Source organism: Microchirus variegatus, assembly GCF_963457635.1.
Source record: "Microchirus variegatus genome assembly, chromosome: 15".
Classification (NCBI taxonomy): domain Eukaryota; kingdom Metazoa; phylum Chordata; class Actinopteri; order Pleuronectiformes; family Soleidae; genus Microchirus; species Microchirus variegatus.
The window spans coordinates 22,417,424-22,439,099 of record NC_139816.1 but is presented as its reverse complement, the minus strand read 5'-3'; the positions used below and the strand labels follow the sequence as shown (position 1 = coordinate 22,439,099).

At 42.8% G+C, this 21,676-nt stretch overlaps 2 protein-coding genes across 2 annotated transcripts in view; both read left to right on the top strand.

Annotated features, from left to right (window-relative positions):
• Positions 1–12,980, top strand: part of LOC310937523 (NLR family CARD domain-containing protein 3-like) — a gene marked incomplete at both ends in the record, with an annotated part of 45,863 nt that extends 32,883 nt beyond the window's left edge. Inside the window, 5 exon segments of the mRNA XM_083901806.1 lie at positions 5,488–7,345; positions 7,495–7,668; positions 11,471–11,644; positions 11,809–11,982; positions 12,794–12,980. Of these exon segments, the coding sequence (XP_083757932.1) occupies positions 5,488–7,345; positions 7,495–7,668; positions 11,471–11,644; positions 11,809–11,982; positions 12,794–12,980 (2,567 nt within the window).
• A 1,991-nt stretch (positions 12,981–14,971) lies between these two features.
• The window catches only part of dnah5l (dynein, axonemal, heavy chain 5 like), a gene marked incomplete at its 5' end in the record, with an annotated part of 61,631 nt that continues 54,926 nt past the window's right edge, over positions 14,972–21,676 (top strand). Inside the window, 10 exons of the mRNA XM_083901805.1 lie at positions 14,972–15,082; positions 15,856–16,044; positions 16,130–16,204; positions 16,444–16,527; positions 18,414–18,485; positions 18,565–18,666; positions 18,750–18,918; positions 19,015–19,180; positions 19,604–19,697; positions 19,788–19,886. Coding sequence (XP_083757931.1) covers positions 14,972–15,082; positions 15,856–16,044; positions 16,130–16,204; positions 16,444–16,527; positions 18,414–18,485; positions 18,565–18,666; positions 18,750–18,918; positions 19,015–19,180; positions 19,604–19,697; positions 19,788–19,886 — 1,161 coding nt within the window. The remainder of the gene's footprint in view (positions 15,083–15,855; positions 16,045–16,129; positions 16,205–16,443; positions 16,528–18,413; positions 18,486–18,564; positions 18,667–18,749; positions 18,919–19,014; positions 19,181–19,603; positions 19,698–19,787; positions 19,887–21,676) is intronic.

Here is a 21,676-nt window from a genome sequence, read left to right as displayed (position 1 = left end):
TGATTCAGCTGATTTAAATAAAATCTGTTTTGAATTTACAATCAGTGTCACTTGTTTTTCTCTCAGACTAACTGAAGTCCAGTTGATGTTGAGTGACAGTGAGGACGATGATGAGGACAGAGCACCATCTCCAGTGTCTGAGAGAACTGACTGGTCCAAAGATGAACCTCTGTACTTCAGGAACCAACCTGGACCTTCAGACTCAAAGTAAGAGACCTGCTTCGTAGTTTGTATATTAAAGTTTCTACGAGAATAAACTTTGACCTAATATCTAAGAACCAGTGAGTGTCCAATTAACCTTTGCATGTTTCAGAACTGTGAAAGGAAACCAGAGAACCCGGTGTATAACCATGTTCTCACATGGAGAACGTGCAAAGTCCACAAAGAAAGACCCTCAGTCGAACCAGGCTCTGATCCAGTGACCAATTTATGAATAAAAACTTTTTTGTGTGTTAGCAGACGTGAGAAACACAGAGAGACAGTTGTCTCTCCATTACCCAACTGTCCATCTGTGAAGAGTGACTGGTCCAAAGATGAACCTCTGTACTTCAGGAACCAACCTGGACCTTCAGACTCAAAGTAGGAGACCACATGTGTTTGAGATTAGCACTGCAGAATAAAACTCTGCTCATGTCTGTTAAGGTTTTCAGTCATCCAGGTCAATGTCTTCTCATCTAGAAACGTATTCAACTTAACTCAAGCAAGTCCAGTCACCTACAGCTAACTACAGAAGAAACCTCTGCTTGTTTTTGCAGACGCCAGAATCATGAACAGAGAGCAGAATCTCTGGTGTCTGTGAGAACTGACTGGTCCAAAGATGAACCTCTGTACTTCAGGAGCCAACCTGGACCTTCAGACTCAAAGTAAGAGACATGTATGCCAGTGTGCAAAATACCCATTAATAATCAGGGGGGTCCTGTTGGGAGAGAAGCACCCCCACTCCAGTGTCGGACGAGGTGATAGGCGTTCCTTAAATCCAATTTAAAGAAGATCCGTGCTTTACTGAGGGGACTGAATGCTGCATCCAGCAGGGGTAAAGCGTAGCAGTTCTTCACAGTGATATCGTTGAGGTCTCGTTAGTAGCGCAATACTGTTTCATCACCCCAGGTGCCACGCTGCAGTATTGGCTATTTTCCCTGTCAGATGTGGGCTTGTGGGCCTTTTCCACAGCGCCAATTGGAAAGCAATTCATTAAAACATTAAAAATACAAAATCACAAAAAAAAATTTTTTACATTTTGTCTGATTATAAAGGATAAGAAAGCATGCAAAATGTATTATGTATGTAGATCATATATGTAAAACGGAAATGACAAAGATCTTTAGGGAAAAAAACATGTTTTTCAATTACTCTATAACATGTTTTTCAATTACTCTGTAACATGTTTAAACTAGGGCTGGACGATTATGGCAAAAATATTAGCCACAATTATTTTTGACTGATATTGAAATCATGATTAATAGACACGATATTCATTGATTTCAAAACTTGAGTAGTTATTGAACCACCAAAACTCAACTTTAAATATATTTAAAAGAACAGCCAGAAATACATTAGTAACAAGCAAAAAAATTATAATTATTATAGTCAAATTGAAGCCAAAGTGTTTCCATGTAACTGATATTGTCCTACCTTTCTTCTCAATCAGAGGCTGTCTTTCTGCCATGTTTTCAATCGCTCGCTGCTTATATTATTGATCCACACACATCACTCGCTTGCTGCAGCTGCACGTAACACTGGTGCATTCAAGGTGTTTTTCTAGCACAGGAATTTACATACACGCTGCGCCGTGCAGCGCATTAATCGTATTTCTTAATAAATTAATTAATAAAATGAAATTAATTGTCCAGCCCTAGTTTAGACCCCCCTCATACTTTGCCTTTGAGGCTTTCAGGGGGTCTCGGTGTTAATCGGGGGGGTCTAGCTCCCCCAGACCCCCCTGTATTTCGCACAGTGATGTAGACCTACATGTTTGAGATTAGTGCTGTAGCAGTTTGACTCCAATTTTTCCCTGTCATGATGTCTCTGATGGATTGCAAATCTGTGAACCAACTTCTCAAACGTCAAACAGAAAGATATTGGAATTTGGAGCTGTGTCATAAGATCTGTCAATCATCAGTGATTATCAGTAAAGTTAAAGATGTTTCAGCTTGAATCCAAAAGGCTTCTTCAGTTCTGACTAACTAGTGGAAAAATATGTGTATCTAGCCTCTGAGGTCAGGATACATGTCTAGAGAGACCACCAGAACAGATCCCAGTGGTGGATCTCATCACAGCCACTGAGTCAGTGATCTGAAACAGCCCTTTAACTTTTGCTCATGCCTTCTTTAAAACCTTCCCGTGTACTAACACATCAGGGAAGCCCTTAAAACCTCTGGTTTCCAGAGTGGACCTTCATCAAAACCTCCAGAAGAACATCAGACAGATATTGTTGGAGTCTCTTAGAAACTTGGGAGGGTTTTTAACAAACACTACATCCCTGTACACTTAAAACTCTGCAACACTTTATCAGACAAACTTGTTCATCTAAAGGACAAAATTCATCAGCATTGTTTAACTTAAAGATTCTGGAGAAAGGTTTCCATGAACAATCTTCAACTTAATTAAGCAAGTCCAGGTGCCTTCAGCTGATTCCAGTAGAAACGTCTGCTTATTTTTGCAGACACCAGAATCATGAACAGAGAGCAGAGTCTGCAGTGTCTGAGAGAACTGACTGGTCCAAAGATGAACCTCTGTACTTCAGGAACCAACCTGGACCGTCACACTCAAAGTAAGGGACCTGCTCCCTTGTTTGTATATTAAAGTTTCTACGAGAATAAACTTTGACCTAATATCTAAGAACCAGTGAGTGTCCAATTAACATTTGCATGTTTTTGAACTGCGGAAGGAAACCAGGGAACCTGGTGAATAACCATGTTCTCACATGGAGAATGTGCAAATTCCACAAAGAAAGACCTTCGGTCGAACCAGGCTCTGATCCTGTGATCAATTTATGAATAAAAACCTTTTTTGTGTGTTTGCAGACGTGAGAAACACAGAGAGACAGTTGTCTCTCCATTACCCAACTGTCCATCTGTGAAGAGTGACTGGTCCAAAGATGAACCTCTGTACTTCAGGAACCAACCTGGACCTTCAGACTCAAAGTAAGAGACCACATGTGTTTGAGATTAGCACTGCAGAATAAAACTCTGCTCATGTCTGTGAAGGTTTTCAGTCATCCAGGTCAATGTCTTCTCATCTAGAAACGTATTCAACTTAACTCAAGCTAGTCCAGTCACCTACAGCTAACTACAGAAGAAACCTCTGCTTGTTTTTGCAGACGCCAGAATCATGAACAGAGAGCAGAGTCTGCAGTGTCTGAGAGAACTGACTGGTCCAAAGATGAACCTCTGTACTTCAGGAACCAACCTGGACCTTCAGACTCAAAGTAAGAGACCTGCTCCCTTGTTTGTATATTACATTTCTACCAGAATAAAGCTTGACCTAATATCTAAGAACCATTGAGTGTCCAATTAACCTATTTGAGAATAACCATGTTCTCACATGGAGAACGTGCAAATTCAACAAAGATAAAAGACCCTCGGTCGAACCAGGCTCTGATCCTGTGACCAATATATGAATAAAAACTTTTTTGTGTGTTTGCAGACGTGAGAAGCGCAGAGAGACAGTTGTTTCTCCATTACCCAACTGTCCATCTGTGAAGAGTGACTGGTCCAAAGACGAACCTCTGTACTTCAGGAACCAACCTGGACCTTCAGACTCAAAGTAAGAGACATGTAGGCCCACATGTGTTTTTAGATTAGTGCTGTAGCAGTTTGACTCCTATTTGTCTCTCTCATGAAGTCTCTGATGGACTGCAAATCTATGGACCAACTTCTCAAATGTCAAACGTGGAAAAAATATTTGAAATTGGAGCTGTGTCATAAGACCTGTCAATCATCAGTGGTTATATGTATGTAGGCAACTGGACTTGTTAAAGTAAACCTTTTCGTGTGTTTGCAGTCGTGAGAAGCACAGAAAGACAGTTGTCTCTCCATTACCCAACTGTCCATCTGTGAAGAGTGACTGGTCCAAAGATGAACCTCTGTACTTCAGGAACCAACCTGGACCTTCAGATCCAAAGCAAGAGACCTACTACAAACTCATTTACATAACATCTTTTTTTTTCCTTTTTTCTGTGTGGTTTAATCTCAGAGGACTATTTACTTCTCTATACTATCTGCATTCTTTGTCCAGAGTCTCCATACATAGTTTCAGTTACACAAACTGAGGATCCGACTGGCAGTGTACATGCTCCAGCTTATACAGTATTTCATTCCAGCAGTGATTTCTCACCAGATGTTTTTGTCCTGTGGCAGGTCTGGTTTACCAGCAGATCTCCTCACATAACCATTCTGGTTTAGTTTCTCTCAAGGCGGATTTCCACTGGACGCGTTCTGCTTCGTCCTCTGCCCAGCGTCAATCCCCACCGGGCGCGTTACGGCAGTGGCGTGGTGGCTTGGGAGCCAGTGGTATTCACGGAAGATCGCGCGATAATCTTGAACGGTCGCCAGTTCTCGAGATCCAGCGATAGACTGTGTGTATAAATTAAACAACAACAACACAGCTTCTTTCATTCTCCGACGTGGAAGAACTGTTGCTCTGGTGTCATAAATGATTTTATGTTTCTCCACTTCAACAATCAGTCTCTCGTCATACATTATGACTCTCTGAGACCCTCTGATTATTTGACTGTTGACCTGGCAGCACCGGTCACAACATAATGTTGATGTGAAGTTGTGACAGGCTATATGACCTGCGTATTGTGTTTTATTTTGAAAGGGGGACGGAAGTGTTTTACTTTGAGTCTGTGTTGGACTTCCTGTCTGGTGCGATCTGCTCTGTTGAAATTGGTTCAGCAGCGGCAACGGCAAAAATAGTTCTACCTATTGAAAGCGATTCGCCGATGCGAGTCGCTTTCAATAGGACATCAGAAGCACATACTGAGAGTTGTCTGTCAATCTGTGAGGAGGAACTTCGGGAACCAACCTGGACCTTCAGATACAGAGTAAGAGAAGTCTGTTTGTGAAGGTTCAGTCATTGGGGTCATTGTCATCTTCAATAGTAAGCTTTAGTTCTTTTGTTTTGAAGAACTGAAGAAGCCTCTTGGATGAGAGGTGAAACTGAAAATCTGGTGAAAATCTACATGGTCAATCCTAGCAAGTCCAGATTCCAACAGGTAACTGTCTTAACTGACTAAAGAAATGTCTTCACAGAGAGAACTTTGGTGAGTCTGTGGACAAGGGGATGTCCTGCTGCTCTGTGTGTCAGGAAGTCCTGAGGAATCCCGTGTCTACCAGCAGTGGACTCTGGTTCTGCAGACAGTGCATCAGTGTACAGAGTAAGACTGAACGTCTGTCTTCTCTCTCATGTTTTCTCATAGAGCATTAATATTTTGAGTTGCAGATCCTGAGACTTTGTCTGACTTTGTCTCTTGTCTTTGAGCAGATGTTGGTCTGCAGAAGGTTCTAGATGAACATAAGATCAATCTGGAGAAGAGATTTGAGCATGTGACTGAAGGAATTGATGACAAAAGAAGTAGAACCCTCCTGAACAGGATCTTCACTGAGCTCTACATCACAGAGGGACAGAGTGAAGAGGTCAATACTCAACATGAGGTGATGCAGCTGGAGACGACCTCCAAGAAGAAGATCGCCCAGGACACTCCCATCAAGTGCTGTGACATCTTTAAAGCCTTACCTGACCAGCAGGGGCGCATCAGAGTCAACCTTACCAACGGTGTTGCTGGTGTTGGAAAAACCTTCTCGGTGCAGAAGTTCTCTCTGGACTGGGCTGAGGGTTTGGAAAACCAGGATGTGAATCTACTGATTCTGCTTTCATTCAGGGAGCTGAACCTGATCAGAGATCAGCAGCACAGTCTTCTCACGCTGCTCCATGTTTTCTATCCAACATTAGAGAAGGTCAGAGCAGAGAATCTCGCTGTCTGTAAACTTTTGTTCATCTTTGACGGCCTGGATGAAAGCAGACTCTCACTGGACTTCAGCAGCAGGACGCTGGTTTCTGACGTCACACACAGGTCATCAGTCAACGTGTTGCTGACTAACCTCATCCATGGGAATCTGCTTCCCTCAGCTCTCATCTGGATAACTTCTCGACCTGCAGCCGCCAATCAGATCCCTCCTACATGTGTTGGCAGGGTAACAGAAGTACGAGGCTTCACTGACGACCAGAAGGAAGAGTACTTCAGGAAGAGAACCAGAGATGAAGAGGTGTCCAGCAGAATCATCTCACACATCAAGACGTCCAGGAGCCTCCACATCATGTGTCAAATCCCAGTCTTCTGCTGGATCAGTGCTACAGTTCTGGAGCACATGCTGACCACAGAGCAGAGAGAAGAGCTGCCCAAGACTCTGACAGATATGTACTCAAACTTCCTGCTGGTTCAGATTAAGCGGAAGAAGAACAAGTATGGTAAGGGACGTGAGACAAGTCCGCAGGAGCTGATGGAGGCCGACAGGGATGTTCTTCTCAACCTGGGCAGACTAGCTTTTGAACAACTACAGAAAGGAAACATCATGTTCTACCAAGAAGACCTGGAGCAGTGTGGTCTTAATGTGAACGAGGCCTCTGTGACCTCAGGAGTTTGCACAGAGATCTTCACACAAGAGAGTGTGGTCTTCCAGAAATCAGTCTACTGCTTTGTCCATCTGAGCATTCAGGAGTTTCTGGCTGCAGTCTACATGTTCCACTGTTACATCAGCAGGAACTCACGAGCGGTGGACGACTTCCTAGGAGAAGACTTCAAATATCAGCAGTTTATATCAAACCATTGTCTCATTATGTTTTTTAAATACTGTGGAGAAATTAATTGCACTGAACCAACTCTGAATGACCTCCTGCGAGGAGCTGTGGAGAAATCTCTTGAAAGTAAAAATGGTCACCTGGACCTGTTTGTTCGATTCCTTCATGGACTCTCTCTGGAGTCCAACAGGAGACTCTTAGGAGGTCTGCTGGGTCAAATGGGGAACACTCCAGAACTGGTCAAGGAAGCCATTGACAACCTAAAGAAGATGAATAGAGATGATGTTATGCCTGACAGATACATCAACATCTTTCACTCTCTGGCAGAGATGAACGACCAAACAGTTCATCAAGAGACCCAAGAGTTCCTGACCTCAGAAACCAGAACAAACGAAACACTCTCTGAGATCCACTGCTCAGGTCTGGCCCACATGCTACAGATGTCGGAGGAGGTTCTGGAAGAGTTGGACCTGAGGAAGTACAATACTTCAGTCGAGGGATGTCAGAGACTGATCCCAGCTGTGAGGAACTGCAGGAAGGCTCGGTGAGTCTAAATTTAACTGTTAAAAGTTTATAAATAAATTCCTCTAGTCTCAAAATATTAGCAGAATGTGGTCACAGTGGAAACATCTAAACCCAGTTCTCCTCATCGGCAGATTTGACAGTAATAGACTTGATTTGTTCTCCTCTCAGACTTTGTCGGTCTCAACTCTCAAAGACTCACTGTGAAGTCATAGCCTCAGCTTTGACCTCCAGCCCCTCCCATATGGTAGAACTGGACCTGAGTGACAACTACCTGCGGGGTTCAAGAATGAAGCTCCTGTCTACTGGACTGGCGAGTCCAAACTGTAGATTGGAGACTCTGAGGTCAGTGCCTTCAGCGTTCATTTCATACATATTCAGTTTTTCATTGGATCATTCAGTATCAGAATCTGCAAGTTCTCTTTAAATTAACCAATTAACCCTGTAAGACCCAAATTAAGAAAAACCTAAAAATAAAAATTATTTGACCTTTCAGATGTTGTTGTTGGAGGCCTTTGATGCAGAAATCAAAGAGTTTTTGGAAAAAAAATGTTTATGTACGTTTTTAGAGAAACGTAATTTTGCAACTGTTGTGATTCAACTTAGGTAATTGGTGGGAAAATATTAACACAAATGATTAATTATTTTTAATAATTAATTTTGTTATTAATTTCTTAAAAACGGGGCACCACTCCTCTTAGGGTGAGGAGAATGACAGAGAAACTGTCACTTTACAACCTTCAAGTGTCTCTTGACTATCAGTTATAACTAATTAATAATAAGTATATTAATATTAATTAATAAATAACAAAGAAGGTGTGAGATCGTACACTGGCTTCTTTCAATTACCCTTTGTTACAAACAAGCAAGCACAAAAGACAGAAACGGTACTTTTAAAGTAAAGGTTCAACATTTATTAAAGCATTAAAATTAATCAATAACAGCAACAAACATCAATCCCTTAATCTAAAATAACTGCTGGTAAAAATGTTTCAATATAAAAGAAAGAAAGTAAAATAAAATAAAAAGGGGTATGGATCTGAGTGCAGGAATGTGTGTGTGTGTGTGTGTGTGTGTGTGTGTGTGTGTGTGTGTGTGTGTGTGTGTGTGTGTGTGTGTGTGTGTGTGTGTGTGTGTGTGTGTGTGTGTGTGTGTGTGTGTGAAAAGGGGGCGTGTCACTTTGGCAGCAGGTTACAGGAAGTGAACAAAACAAAGCCAAAGTAAAACAGGAAGCAACAAACAAAGCCAAAAGGTAAAAGAAGGAGGGGTCTCTGACGTGACGGTTGTGAGGCGACGCGAGATGGCGCTCGTGCTCTGATTTCTTCGCTCCGCTCTTCCGTCTTTCACCAGCGGAAGCGCTGAGTAAAAGAGGAGAGTTGAAGGAGAAAATTAAGTCAGCAGTGACGTGGAAAATTTTAAGGGAATGGCGGCAGGGAGTGAAATAGACAAAGGAACGAGTCTGATCAGAAAACTTCTGTAATCACACAGTTTATTCGGCTTGTCCGACTTAAACTGTGGTTCTTACAGATCACGTAAGTTTCCTCTCAATGAGTGATCGCGGGCTGTGTTGAGGACACAGGATCGCGATACACGGGGACAAGTCACAGTACAAAAGGGGAGACACGTGAGGAGAAATAGAAACCGAATTCGACCACACAGATTAGCGAGAGTTTATCTCGTGAGCCTGTCTTCTTACCGGTCAAATTAAGCTTCTATTTCGATAGCACAAAAATAATAATAAACAATCGACTTCAATCATCGAGAGATGAGAGGGCGCCTCGGTGCGCGATTCTGCTCCGTGCGTCGGCTGGTTTCTGCAGGGATAGGAGGGATGAGAGGGCGTTCCAGGCTGCCTTCAGGCTTTCCCAAAGAGGACAGTGAGGCCTCACAGTCATGCTGGGCCCAACAGCAACATGCCCAATGTTGCTGTTGGGCCCAGCATGACTGTGGTAGCAGAATTTCTGTCTTTGTACTCACTTTGTCTGAACAACAATTCAGAACAACTAAGGGTTCATTTGCAGGTTTGAGAGCTTGCTTAGCTCCATAAATGTATATAACATTTAAACATAATCACACATTAGTCATATTTTTATGAAAGCATTTATTAAAAATAAATAAATAAACAGGATAAAACTCTAGCTTTTTCGAGCAACTTCTTCATTCCTTTTTTCTTTTCATGACAAACTTTCATTGTTAGTGAAAGTCCTAAAAACAGTTCTTGTCCTCTGAAAAGCAAAAGTGAACATCACACTTGCTGCATTGTGTGTTGGTGTATGCTTTATTGCAGCATCCTCTCTCTGTCTTCATGTCCTTGCGTACATCCAATGGCAGGTGTGCACATCTCTTGGATGGTCTCTTCTGAACATTCAGAGCTTCATGATGTCACTGTCTGTGTTGCTGGGCTCCCTTTGCCTGAAGATGAAATCCAGACCTGAAAATCTGTGTTGGGACTGATGAAATATTTTTCAGGCCAGCGACACCTGTCACGGTGCATGATGTGTTTGTGTGTTTTTGGCTCGATGTCCATGTAATGATCAGCTGGACAGTCCATTGGTGGTTGGTATTCTTTGTCCACTTGTTGACAGACATCTTCACCTGAGTCTTCATCACTCTCATCAGTGTCATTGAGTTCCATCTCAACTTCACTCTCTCCAGTTTGGATGATATCAATCACATCCTGCACACTGTACCACTGCTCTCTTCTTGCTGGTGGAATTCTGGAAAAAAAGCAATGCAAAGTTACATGTATAAATATGCTTTGTATATAGTAGTACATAATCTGAAGGAATAGATAGGGTGGTGGACCAAGTCCTCTGGGTAGAAATGTTTTCAAGGCAGACAATACTGTCTGCTGATTGTAAGTCACTTTGGACTAAAGCATCTGCTAAATGCCCTAAATGTAAATGTAATTGTCTGAGCCTATGGTCTCTACTTATCATACTAAAAGAAAAACATGCAAACCCCCACTTACATCCACATCCCACATTCAGGAACATTTACACCTTTCCCAGGACTGAATTGTCTGTTGATTTCCTCTTTGTGGACAAAGACATGGGATTTTAGCTCATTCTGATCAAATTAACTATATATTTTTTTGCAGATAAAACTTTTAAATCAGTCAAATTTGACCAGAACACAACACAAGGGTATAATGTATGTAATGTATACTGTTCATGTATAAAGAAAATCCTCTGTTTCAAGCAGTGGTGTTGTGGAGTGAATATCACCTGTCTGTGTCCACTGCAACAAGCCTGATATTTTTGCTACCACCAAGACCCATATGTAACATGCTCTAAATGAAATTTGATGCATCTTTTCCACAATAACCAAATATGTACATGCTCTACACATTGTAATAACATCCAAAAAAAATATAAAAGACATTTTACTTACTTTAATCTGATGAATCCAGTCCAATGAAACAAAGAGATTTTGTTTGGAGGATATCTTGAGAGGTTGTGTGTGTTCATGGCCATAAAGCGAGACTTATAAACAAATGTAACATCCACTAACATCATGAGACTGAACAATAAGACCCAATGACTGTGTACATGTGGTTAAAAAAACAGAAAATATAACAGATTTTTGGGATGGCTAAAGGTAACGTTGTAATTTTACAACCGTGGGTCTTACAGGGTTAAATGGGATATATGTCAGAAATATTGAATTGTAAAATGTCATCAGAGGCGAAGGAAACATTCATTCATCTAATTTGTGAGGGTCATGGGAGGAGCTGGAGCCAATCATTCACCAACCACTCACTCACCTTTCACTCTCACAGCCACACTTACAGTCGAGAGTTTGGAGAACTGGGATATGAACTAGCTTCACTGATAACCATGTTATCCCTCTCTAGTCACCACAGCTGATCACCTGCTATTCGATGAGGTAGAATAGCAGGTGGGACTCGGCACAAGATGTGCTTTGCCCACCACCACCACCATCATCCACTTATGCAGCTTGTAGCACTAACACCCGGGTTGTCAACGCAGCAGCTGCAGCCATGGCGCAGAAAAACTGAACTTTACTGAACCTAAACTTACCATAGTCTCAAGAAACGTCTCAACCAGAGGAGGGAATAAAATGAGGGTTGTATCTGATTGGACTTATTAATGGTCTCATTGACATGTTTTATTCTTCAACACAGCTTGAGTCACTGCAGTTTGAGAAAAAGCTGCTGTTCTTCTCTGGCCTCAGCTCTGAAGTCCAACCCCTCCCACCTGAGACACTTGGACCTGCATAACAACAAGTTTCAGGATTCAGGATTGAAGGAGATGTGTGGCTTTCTGAAGAGTCCACACTGTCGACTGGAAACTCTGAGGTCAGACTCCATGTTTTCACAGATCTTTGGTAGAAGCTCAGGTACAGTTTGTCAGCAGAAGTGGTGCAGTGGTGGACATGGTAGTCTTTAACAGGTCTTCATTCTTCAGCTCTGAAGCAGGGAATTTGTCATCTAATGTCTATTTTACTTGTATTTTTATCCAGGTTGGATATGTGCAAGCTGACAAAGACCGGTTGTTCCTCTCTGGCCTTAGCTCTGAACTCCAACCCATGTAGTCTGAAACACCTGGACCTGAGTTGGAACAAGCTGAAGGACGCAGGAGTGAAGAAGTTGTGTGTTTTTTTGGCGAGTCCTCACTGTCAGCTGGAGACTCTGAGGTCAGGTTCAATGTCTGTTTCTTTTGTAGATCTTTAGATAATAGTCCAAAAACACATGGAGACTAGATTAGACCAATTCCACTACAAGGACATAGTGATCTACAGAGGAACTATAGTGGAGTATGCTTTCCTAAGAGCAGTGTGATTCCCTTGTCAGTCAAGGCTTCCCTCAGATCCCCGCTTTGAAAAAGGGGACAGCCAGCCTGGTTTTCCTCTCCACAGAACCTGCCCCAAACCTTCATGCAAAATTCATCACAAAAAGGCAACCAAAGTTTGGTTCCCCCGGCCAACATTATTCTTAGCCCAGGTTAACAGCTCGGCCCTGCGTTTTCTCTCAGTCATCAAGCAGCTTGACAGAATTTCATTAGCTCCTGCACTCAGGACAGTCTTTGGAGACTTTCCTGAAGGCAAATGTCCACAGAAGTTGCTCCAGACTTTCTCCAGAGATTCTTCTGCAAAATATGGTGCTAAATCCCAGTCCCTGACAGCAGAATTAACTCCACAGCGAGTGAGTCTGCAAGTCTCCTATCACCTGGGGTTTCTCCTTCTCTCATGAAGGTGTCCAACTCAGGCAATCTCCATTTGTGTTCTTCATATGTGAGAGACACATTCTGGAGATGTCAATGGCATACCCAGTTATTTTGATATTATCACCTGTCATTCATGTCTGAAATCAGCTCTTGAAACCAACCTTAGTCCTTCTCCATGGATCCACAATAACTGAAGGACAATGTCACTGTACTCGTCGTAGAGAAAGGATCTCTGTGATTGGATAACTAATGACTTTGTTTACATGTTGTATTTTTTTTAGGTTACATACCTGCAGTTTGGCAGAGATCAGCTGTTCTTCTCTGGCTGCAGCCCTGAAGTCCAACCCCTCTCACCTGGCAAAACTGGACCTGAGCAGCAACTTCCTGAATGAGTCAACAAACCTGCAGGAGCTGTTTCATGTCATGAAGAATCCAGACTGTCAGCTGATGACGCTGAGGTCAGTGTAGTGTTGGAATCTCAACATGCTGAGTAATCAGTATTCTGTCCCAAGCCCAGAGTCCAAACTCACTGACTCACTGAGGATGCTCTGAAGGGCATTTAGAATTCGAAACCCTTAAGGTTTAGACACAAAGACACAACTCAACCTCAGAAAGTCAGAGCTCTGTTGTAAACCATAGGGTCATGTTTTTTCATTACCGCCATCTGGTGGACTGGATTGGAACAGCTTGTTGTGTGTGTGGAAAGTTATTTACAGCCCTGACGATGATCTGTGGGAATCTTTCATGTTCCTGATTAACAGGAATCATGGAAATACCAGGCTGATACTTTTAAGTTCTTTATCATCATCATCTTCTTCTTCTTCACAGATGGAGATGGGGACAGGAGTCAGTAGAGGAGTGGTGATGATGATCCACAGAGACTGAGGCACCTTCATCCATCAAACCTAACATTAAACCTGAAACATGAGAAGATGGTGACTGGCAGAAGAAATGTAAACAATATGATCACATGAGTAGAACCAGTAGAAATCATATTTATTAAACACACTGCAGGTTAAATAGATTGATTGTGTAATAATCACTCATTTTGCAACTTTCCAAACATTAGCACGCTCGTTCATTTTATCACAAGTTTTCTGTGTGAGTGTGACAACTTCCTGTTCCCACTAATGACGACTAACACTAAAAATAATGTTAAACATTCTATTATAAGTTATAAGTTAGCTGAACGATTTCATACAAACCTGTATTTTATTACAGAGTTTACGCTATATTTTAAAGTTTTATTTGAGAACGTTTCTCTTGTGTTTGTGTAATTAACATTTCCCTTTTTTTTGCATTGTAAAGACCTGAAAGAATCAATAAGAGTCAAAGTTTTTATTTCTGTAAAAAGAATAAAGTTTTGAATCAAAATGACTCAGCAAAATGTGAAACATAACAATAACAAAACGGCCATCGGAGAAAGACTGGTTTATGTCTCTGTGATTATTTCCAGTCAGGTGTGTGCGTTTGTTATGTTTGGTCACTAATGCATACACACACACACACACCTCCCTGCCAGGTTACCGGTTACCACGGCAACAGTCAAACTTTTACCTAAGCCCGTGTTCATTCCTTTATTTCTGTTGTTTCACAGAGACAAAACTGAAAGACAGAGGACTGAAAGAAGACAAAACTGAGACAGAGGACTGAAAGAAGACAAAACTGAGACAGAGGACTGAAAGAAGACAAAAGTGAGACAGAGGACTGAAAGAAGACAAAACTGAAAGACAGAGGACTGAAAGAAGACAAAACTGAGACAGAGGACTGAAAGAAGACAAAACTGAGACAGAGGACTGAAAGAAGACAAAACTGAAAGACAGAGGACTGAAAGAAGACAAAACTGAGACAGAGGACTGAAAGAAGACAAAACTGAGACAGAGGACCGAAAGAAGACAAAACTGAAAGACAGAGGACTGAAAGAAGACAAAACTGAGACAGAGGACTGAAAGAAGACAAAACTGAGACATGACTGACAGAAGACAAAACTGAGACAGAGGACTGAAAGAAGACAAAACTGAGACATGACTGACAGAAGACAAAACTGAGACAGAGGACTGAAAGAGGACTGAAAAAGGACAAAAGTTAAAGAAGACAAAGCGGAAAGAAGGCAAAACTAAAGGATAGAAACCTGAAAGAGGACATATCTCAGAGACAAGAAAACAGTGTTAGGAGGACAGAAAACTTGAAGGACAGAAGACAGATAACTAGAACAAGGGAGGACAGAAGACACAGTGGTGAGTGTACTTATTTTTCATTGAACATTTGAGAGCTATAAAGGACAGGTTCATGAGACTCCAGCCCTGTCCTCACTGAACATGTGTTGGACTCTCAGATGTCAGATCCAGAGTCTCAGGAGGGACAGGAGTCCACCACTGGTCCTCCAGCTCCTCCACTGGACTCAGAAGTCCAGGCAGAAGGGCCAGGCGGAGTCCAGTCTGTCCCAGAACAGAACCTCGATGGTGGTCAAGAGAACCTGGAGAGACATGGAGGAGAAGAAGAGACGGAGCAGGAGGATGGAGAGGGAGACAGACCTGAACCCAGACCTCCTCAGCATCAGCTCCACAAAGGTACAGACCACCTGAACCTTCATCACAACGTAATCATGAACTCCACACACTTTCAAGAAAGTTTCAGGAAAGTTCAAGAAAAATTACTTTGTTTCTGCTGGTTGTTAAAACTGATTTTAGCCACTTAAGTTTACGATATTTGAAGAACATGTCCACATCTTTATCTCACTGTTGGACAGAGTTTTCACACAGGAAACAGAAGTTTGTAAACCTCACTCTCCTACACCAAAGTCCATAGAGAAAACCAGTGATTGTAACTAGCAGGGACACAGGAGCTGCTGGTCTACTGCTGAACAATGTATTTCAAACACTGAAGTGACAAAATAAGACATTTGAACTTAGTGATGGAGGCAAGATATGTGAGGTAGATATCAGAAACTTAAACTGACGCAGATTTTATTAACTGAGTCTTTAAATCAGTTTTTCCCTCTGGCAGCCATTTTGTTTTCACTAATTGTGCGCCCTTCACGTCACATGAATTCATCGCTGCTCTTTTTTACAGATGATGTTTGGTTTGATTGGCAATAACAACATGAACAGCTAACACAACAAATAATCATATCTTGTTGTTGTTGTTTTATACCAGATGTGACCAGCAGAGGACACAGAAGAGTCCAAGGTCAGAACCTTCGCGTCGCTAATCCCATCTCTTCTCTGGCGGCTGTTCCCATCTCGACCACTGCTCCCTCAGTGCGTGAAAACACAAAAAACGTACAACACAAGATCACAAAAATAATAATACTTCACATCTTAATGACATGGTTCTGGTTCAGGTCTCTGCTAAACGGACGGCGCTGCTGTCCAATGAGATGAGGAGAGAGATCGCAAAGCAGGCCAGAGCCACGAGGGACGAGAGACGGGGGACACTGGACGCCCGACACAGATACTTGATCAGCCTGCTAGAGGGCGCTGTATCCCTGAGCGAGGCGGAGGTGGAGGACGCCATCGTCTGTGACGAGAAGGTAAAACATCACAGGTGAGTTTGATTGAAGCAGAGGAAGAAACAGAGAATCTGTGTTTAAGTGACGTTGTGCCTCATTCCTCCAGTTCTGTCTGATCGAGGATTTCTTCGCTGCAAGCGGATCGAAGGCCCTGATTTTCTTCTTTCAGAGCGAGAAACAGGTTTGTCCGCTTTATAACAAACACAGCGGTCCATGCACTCACCTCATCTGTGGTTTGTCGTCTCTAAACCAGAGGAGGAAACTGTTAACTTTTAAACAAACTTTAGTCTTTTATGGAACATGAGTGTCTCTTTTCTTCACTCTCAGCTAATGTTTGACTGTCTTTGAGAAGACCTTTATATGTGTTAGAAAACCAGCTCAGTGTGTCTTTATTTGTCTCTGCTCTGTTTCCACAAACAGACGTCCACTTATTCGTCTTCTGGGGACATGTCGGCCTCCACTGTGGCTCAGAGGAAACTGTTCCTCACTACAGGAAACTCTGAGGTAAACAACCACAACACACACCTGTCTGTCTCCAGCATAGGGGTGACCTCTGTTGCATGTGTGCATATAAATGTGGACAAGTTTTGTTTGATGTTAACAAGGTAACACTGTGTTAAAGGACCATGACTCAACTAGCAGCTAGCAACTAGAACAAAGGAGGGTCAACGGTCAAGCTAACTTTTCATTTTCCTTGGCTAACATCTATAATGCTTTATGCTCACTGTTAGCATGTCGTTTGTATCAGTCTAATCATGTCCTGTTCACATGACGTCCTCCTCTTCTGTGCTTTTTTCAAATACGTAGAAACTCACGGTGAACTTCAACTGCGACAACACAATTCGGTCAAAATATTTATTGGTTTGCTTGATGAAAAGACATGAAAAGGGCGAGCTAAATATCGCACAGCGCTCTCCGGTGTTACTGTCGTTTCTTTTTCACTGTCTCAGGTCACAGGTCGTCAGAAACAGAAAAAAACACGAGCAGCATCACCAACAGATACAGGCTGAAAACAGTTAGCTTATAACACAATATGTAGTATACTTTCCTGCAGGATTGATCAGTTTTCTGTGTGCGTGTGTGTGAGTGAGTGAGTCACACACTTCTCTAAGTCTTACTTTGAGCAAATGACTGAAATTTTCCACAGATTATTCTTTTGTTTATGTAAATAGACACACAGCTGCTGGCGTGAACGCATGAACACACATCAGTCTACAATGTTTTAAACCAGTGGCGGCTCCTGAAGAAAATTTCAATTTTTTCTGATAATGATAAGGTGACCCATTCAATAGGTGCATAAAGCAAGACAGTATCAATTTGTTGTTAGATGAATAACAGTCTTTCTTGTGTCCACTAGATGGCAACTTGATAAACAAAAATGAGTTACATGAATCTAATGTATGATGTAAAATAGCTAAACAGGACACAAGATGTGTCCAGCAACCACATAAAGACAGGACCGTATCTATGTTCCCCCGGGTCCTATGTTCCCCGCTTTGTATGAGACCGGGGAACATAGGACCCTACCCCTTACCCGAACCCCAACCCTTACCCACACATGTGGATTTCAAAACTTGAGTAGTTATTGAACTACCAAAACTCAACTTTAAATATAAATGACCCCCCTGTATTTCGCACAGTGAGTGAAGATATCCCCTCCTCCCTTTGCTCTTTGCTCTGTTTACCTGTGACGGTGTACGTTAGTGCATGCACATAAATCCTCATTAAAAATGCACTGGAGGGTATGTTTTAAAAAAAAAAAACTTTTTTAACATGAGAGTCAAGGGGAGAATTTTCAGGCGATTCTCAACCTCAATCAAATCGCCCCAAAAGAGGCAGAACCATAAAACATGACTTGAATCTGACGATTCTGATTGGACAATGACATCAACATTAATATGAGAGCAGCCGCGGTGACCCTCACAGTTCCTTTGTGTTTATATCTAATTTTTAAAAAATATATATAAATAAATATTTATTTATTTTTTTTTTCAAATTTATGCATTATATAAATTGATGCGTTGATCGCACACTTTCCATCTTTTTCTTTTATTTTCCTCCTTCCTCCATTTGTCATTGTTCTTCAGGAAGGAGGCGTCAGAGAGGGCGTTTTAGAATCATTTGTATATTCATTTGTGGGTGGAACGAGGGCGTGGTGTGTTACTCATTCACCTGCCCTCAGTTTCACGTTTGATAGGATGTATAAAGACGCGGGACCCGGCGTATGCACGGTTTTATAAATCTGAGAATTTCTTTGCGTACGTACCTTTCAAAGTACGCCCTCTTTCAGTATGAAAGCTGCACACTCTATCATACATGAGGCCCCTGGACTTCAGTCTGATCACGCCTGTCCTGATTTGAGTTTTAAACGTGAGTGTTTGTGTTTTCAGCCTTTACTGGGGAAATGTTTATTCTTCATGAGAACAAGTGACCGAGCGATAACCAGCGCTAACGTACATCAGGTCAGTAACTCCGCCTCTTCTGTTACACCTTGTGACTCTTGTGTGTGAGTCACCTGACTAATTTCCCACCTGTGAACAGGAGGTTGACTTTGCCATGGTGGACGGCAGTGCTGGCAGCCTCCTGCAGGGGGTGGAAGCTCTGCTGGGTGACGTGATGTTACCGGCTGTCAAAGCCCAACAGGTATGAAGCACCTCCCTGTGTGTGTGTTGTCAGGTCAAAGGTCAGAGCTGTGGTCACTGACACTTCCACACTGCTGCCTGCAGGAGACAGCGTCCAGCCCTGCCGTCCAGTGTCTGGTGTCGTCTGTGGATCGCTTCCTCGGGAACCTGAGGTCAACCAGACGGATCTTGGAGAGCACATTCAGACTGCAGAGGGTGGATGTTCCTGTCGCCATGGAGACGCTGAGCATCCCCGCAGATTACACTGCTGCAGGTAGGACGGTCATCCAGTTCCTGTCTGCGGTGTGGACGACGTGTCTGGTCAGAATTTTTTTGTGACGAAAACTAACATCTCACCTTGTGCTCTCAGCCAATAACAGCGAGCTGGTGGAGAGTCTGGAGGGCGTGGTCTCTGTGTGGACCAATCAATTGACACAGGTGCTGACTGAGAGCGAGCAGATGAGGAAGGAGGCCGATGATGTCGGACCCTCAGCTGAGCTGGAGCACTGGAAGAGACGCATGGTGACCTTTGACAGGTCAGGTCTCTGATCGCTGCACACGCCTGTCATCGGCATAATCTCAATTCAATTCAATTCAATTTGATTTGTATAGCGCCAAATCACAACATACATCATCTCAAGGCTCTGTACATAGACAACATCATGCAGAGCAGAGAAAGCCAACAATTCACACAATGAGCAAATACTAGGCATCAGTGGAGAGAAAAAAAACTGCCTTTTAACAGAAGAAGAAATCTCTGACAGAACCAGACTTTTTTTTAACTGATATCGACTTTTAATTATAGCATAATAACAATGGTAATAACATCCATCCATCCATAATCTACTGCTTTATCCTCCACCGCTTTATCCTCACATTGCCCGATCTTGCATTCTAATTATTCTCATTCAGTCGTACGTTGTTACGTTAAATCTGAATTCGTCCACTGTAATCTACAGCCTGTTGGAGGAGCTGAGGCGTCCTCAGGTGAAAAGGATTCTGGGAGTTCTGCAGCTCGCCAGGTCAAGGTCGTTGCAAACCTGGAGGAAGCTGGTGAGCGTTATTTCTAACTAAAGTTCAGATCACAACGTTTTATGATTTGTGTCGCTAACATCCAGATTTTTTTTTCACTGTTTACGAAAGGACGGCGAAATCACGGCCAAGATGCATGAGGCCAAGGACAATGTGAGGTTCCTGTACACGCTGGACAAGTTCTTTGGACCGCTGGAGACGAGCACACCGGTAAAGAAAAAAACTACAATACAAAAAAATACATAAAACTCAGCTGTGTTTTTTAAAAAAATTTTACAATTATTTTTAGATTATGATTTTCAGGTCCATACAAACAGTAATAATACCTATCTTACTACACATTACACTTACTCCACATTTAGCCAACTGACAATGTACAATTGTAGCTCACGGTAAAGTATCACAGACACGATAAGCAGTGTAAATATAATAACATAAGATCAAGAACTTAATAAACAACAACAACAAAAACATTTTGGGGTAAACCTCAATATTTTGTAGAACCCTCTACTGAGGGAGTGTAAAGAATAACAAAAAAGACACAGAAATACACTTTTAGACAAATGATGGCCGTATTGGTGTAATATAGATTATCCATCTCTCCCATTTTTTCAAAAAACTTCCCTGTTGTAGCCTCAAAGCAAAGGTAATCCTTTCCATCTTAAAAATATCGTAGATTATGTCAAACCATTCCTCTATTGTAGGTTTTCCTGGTTTTAATCACCTTCTAGTGATAGCTTTCCTGCTAGCAGCAATTAGGATCCGGAATAAATATTTGACATTAGAAGAGACATTTTCTGATGTTATGGCACCCAAATACAGAGCGAGCACTGTGCATTTTTCCGTGCAAAACTCAGTACACTAATGTCTCATACCTCCTACAGCGCACACACACATACACATATACTCATATAGTATATAAGTCACACACCAGGTTTAGCCTGTAACATTACAAGAGATTATGATTAGTTTGTGTCTGACAGGATGGTTCAGTCTGTAGAATAAGATGTGTAATAATAATTCATTTAAAATGATATTTTGACACACATTTTGGCTTGAACAAATATTGCATCTCCATCCATCCAATCATCCATCCATCTTCTTCCGCTTATCTGGGGCCGGGTCGCGGGGGCAGCTGTCTGAGAAGGGACGCCCAGACCTCCCTCTCACGGGACAGTTCCTCTAGCTCTTCCACGGGGAACCCAAGGCGTTCCCAGGCCAGCCGAGCGACGTAGTCACTCCAGCGTGTCCTTCCTTCCTCTGGGTCTCCTCCCGGTGAAACACCTCCCAAGGGAGGCGTCCGGGGGCATCCGATACAGATGCCCGAGCCACCTCAGCTGGCTCCTTTCGATGTGGAGGAGCAGCGGCTCTACTCCGAGCTCCTCCCGGGTAACAGAGCTCCTCACCCTATCTCTAAGGGAGCGCTCCGCCACTCTGCGGAGAAAACTCATTTCAGCCGCTTGTATCCAGGATCTTGTTCTTTCGGTCATAACCCAAAGTTCATGACCATAGGTGAGGGTAGGAACGTAGATTGACCGGTAAATCGAGAGCTTTTCCTTTCGGCTCAGCTCTTTCTTCACCACAACAGACCGATACAACGACCACATTACTGCTGCCGCTGCCTCGATCCGCCTGTCAATCTCACGCTCCATCCTTCCCTCACTCGTGAACAAGACCCCAAGATACTTAAACTCCTCCACCTGAGGCAGGATCTCTCCACTGACCCGGAGAGGACAAGACACCTTTTTCTGGTCGAGAACCATGGCCTCGGACTTAGAGGTGCTGATTCTCATACCAGCTGCTTCGCAAACGGCTGCAAACCGCCCCAGCGCATTTTGGAGTTCCTGGTTCGTAGGAGCCATCAAGACCACATCATCTGCAAAGAGCAGAGATGTAATCCAGTTGCTCCTGAACCGGACCCCCTCCGGCCCCTGGCTGCGCCTAGAAATTCTGTCCATAATAATAATGCAGAACCGGTGACAAAGGGCAGCCCTGCCGGA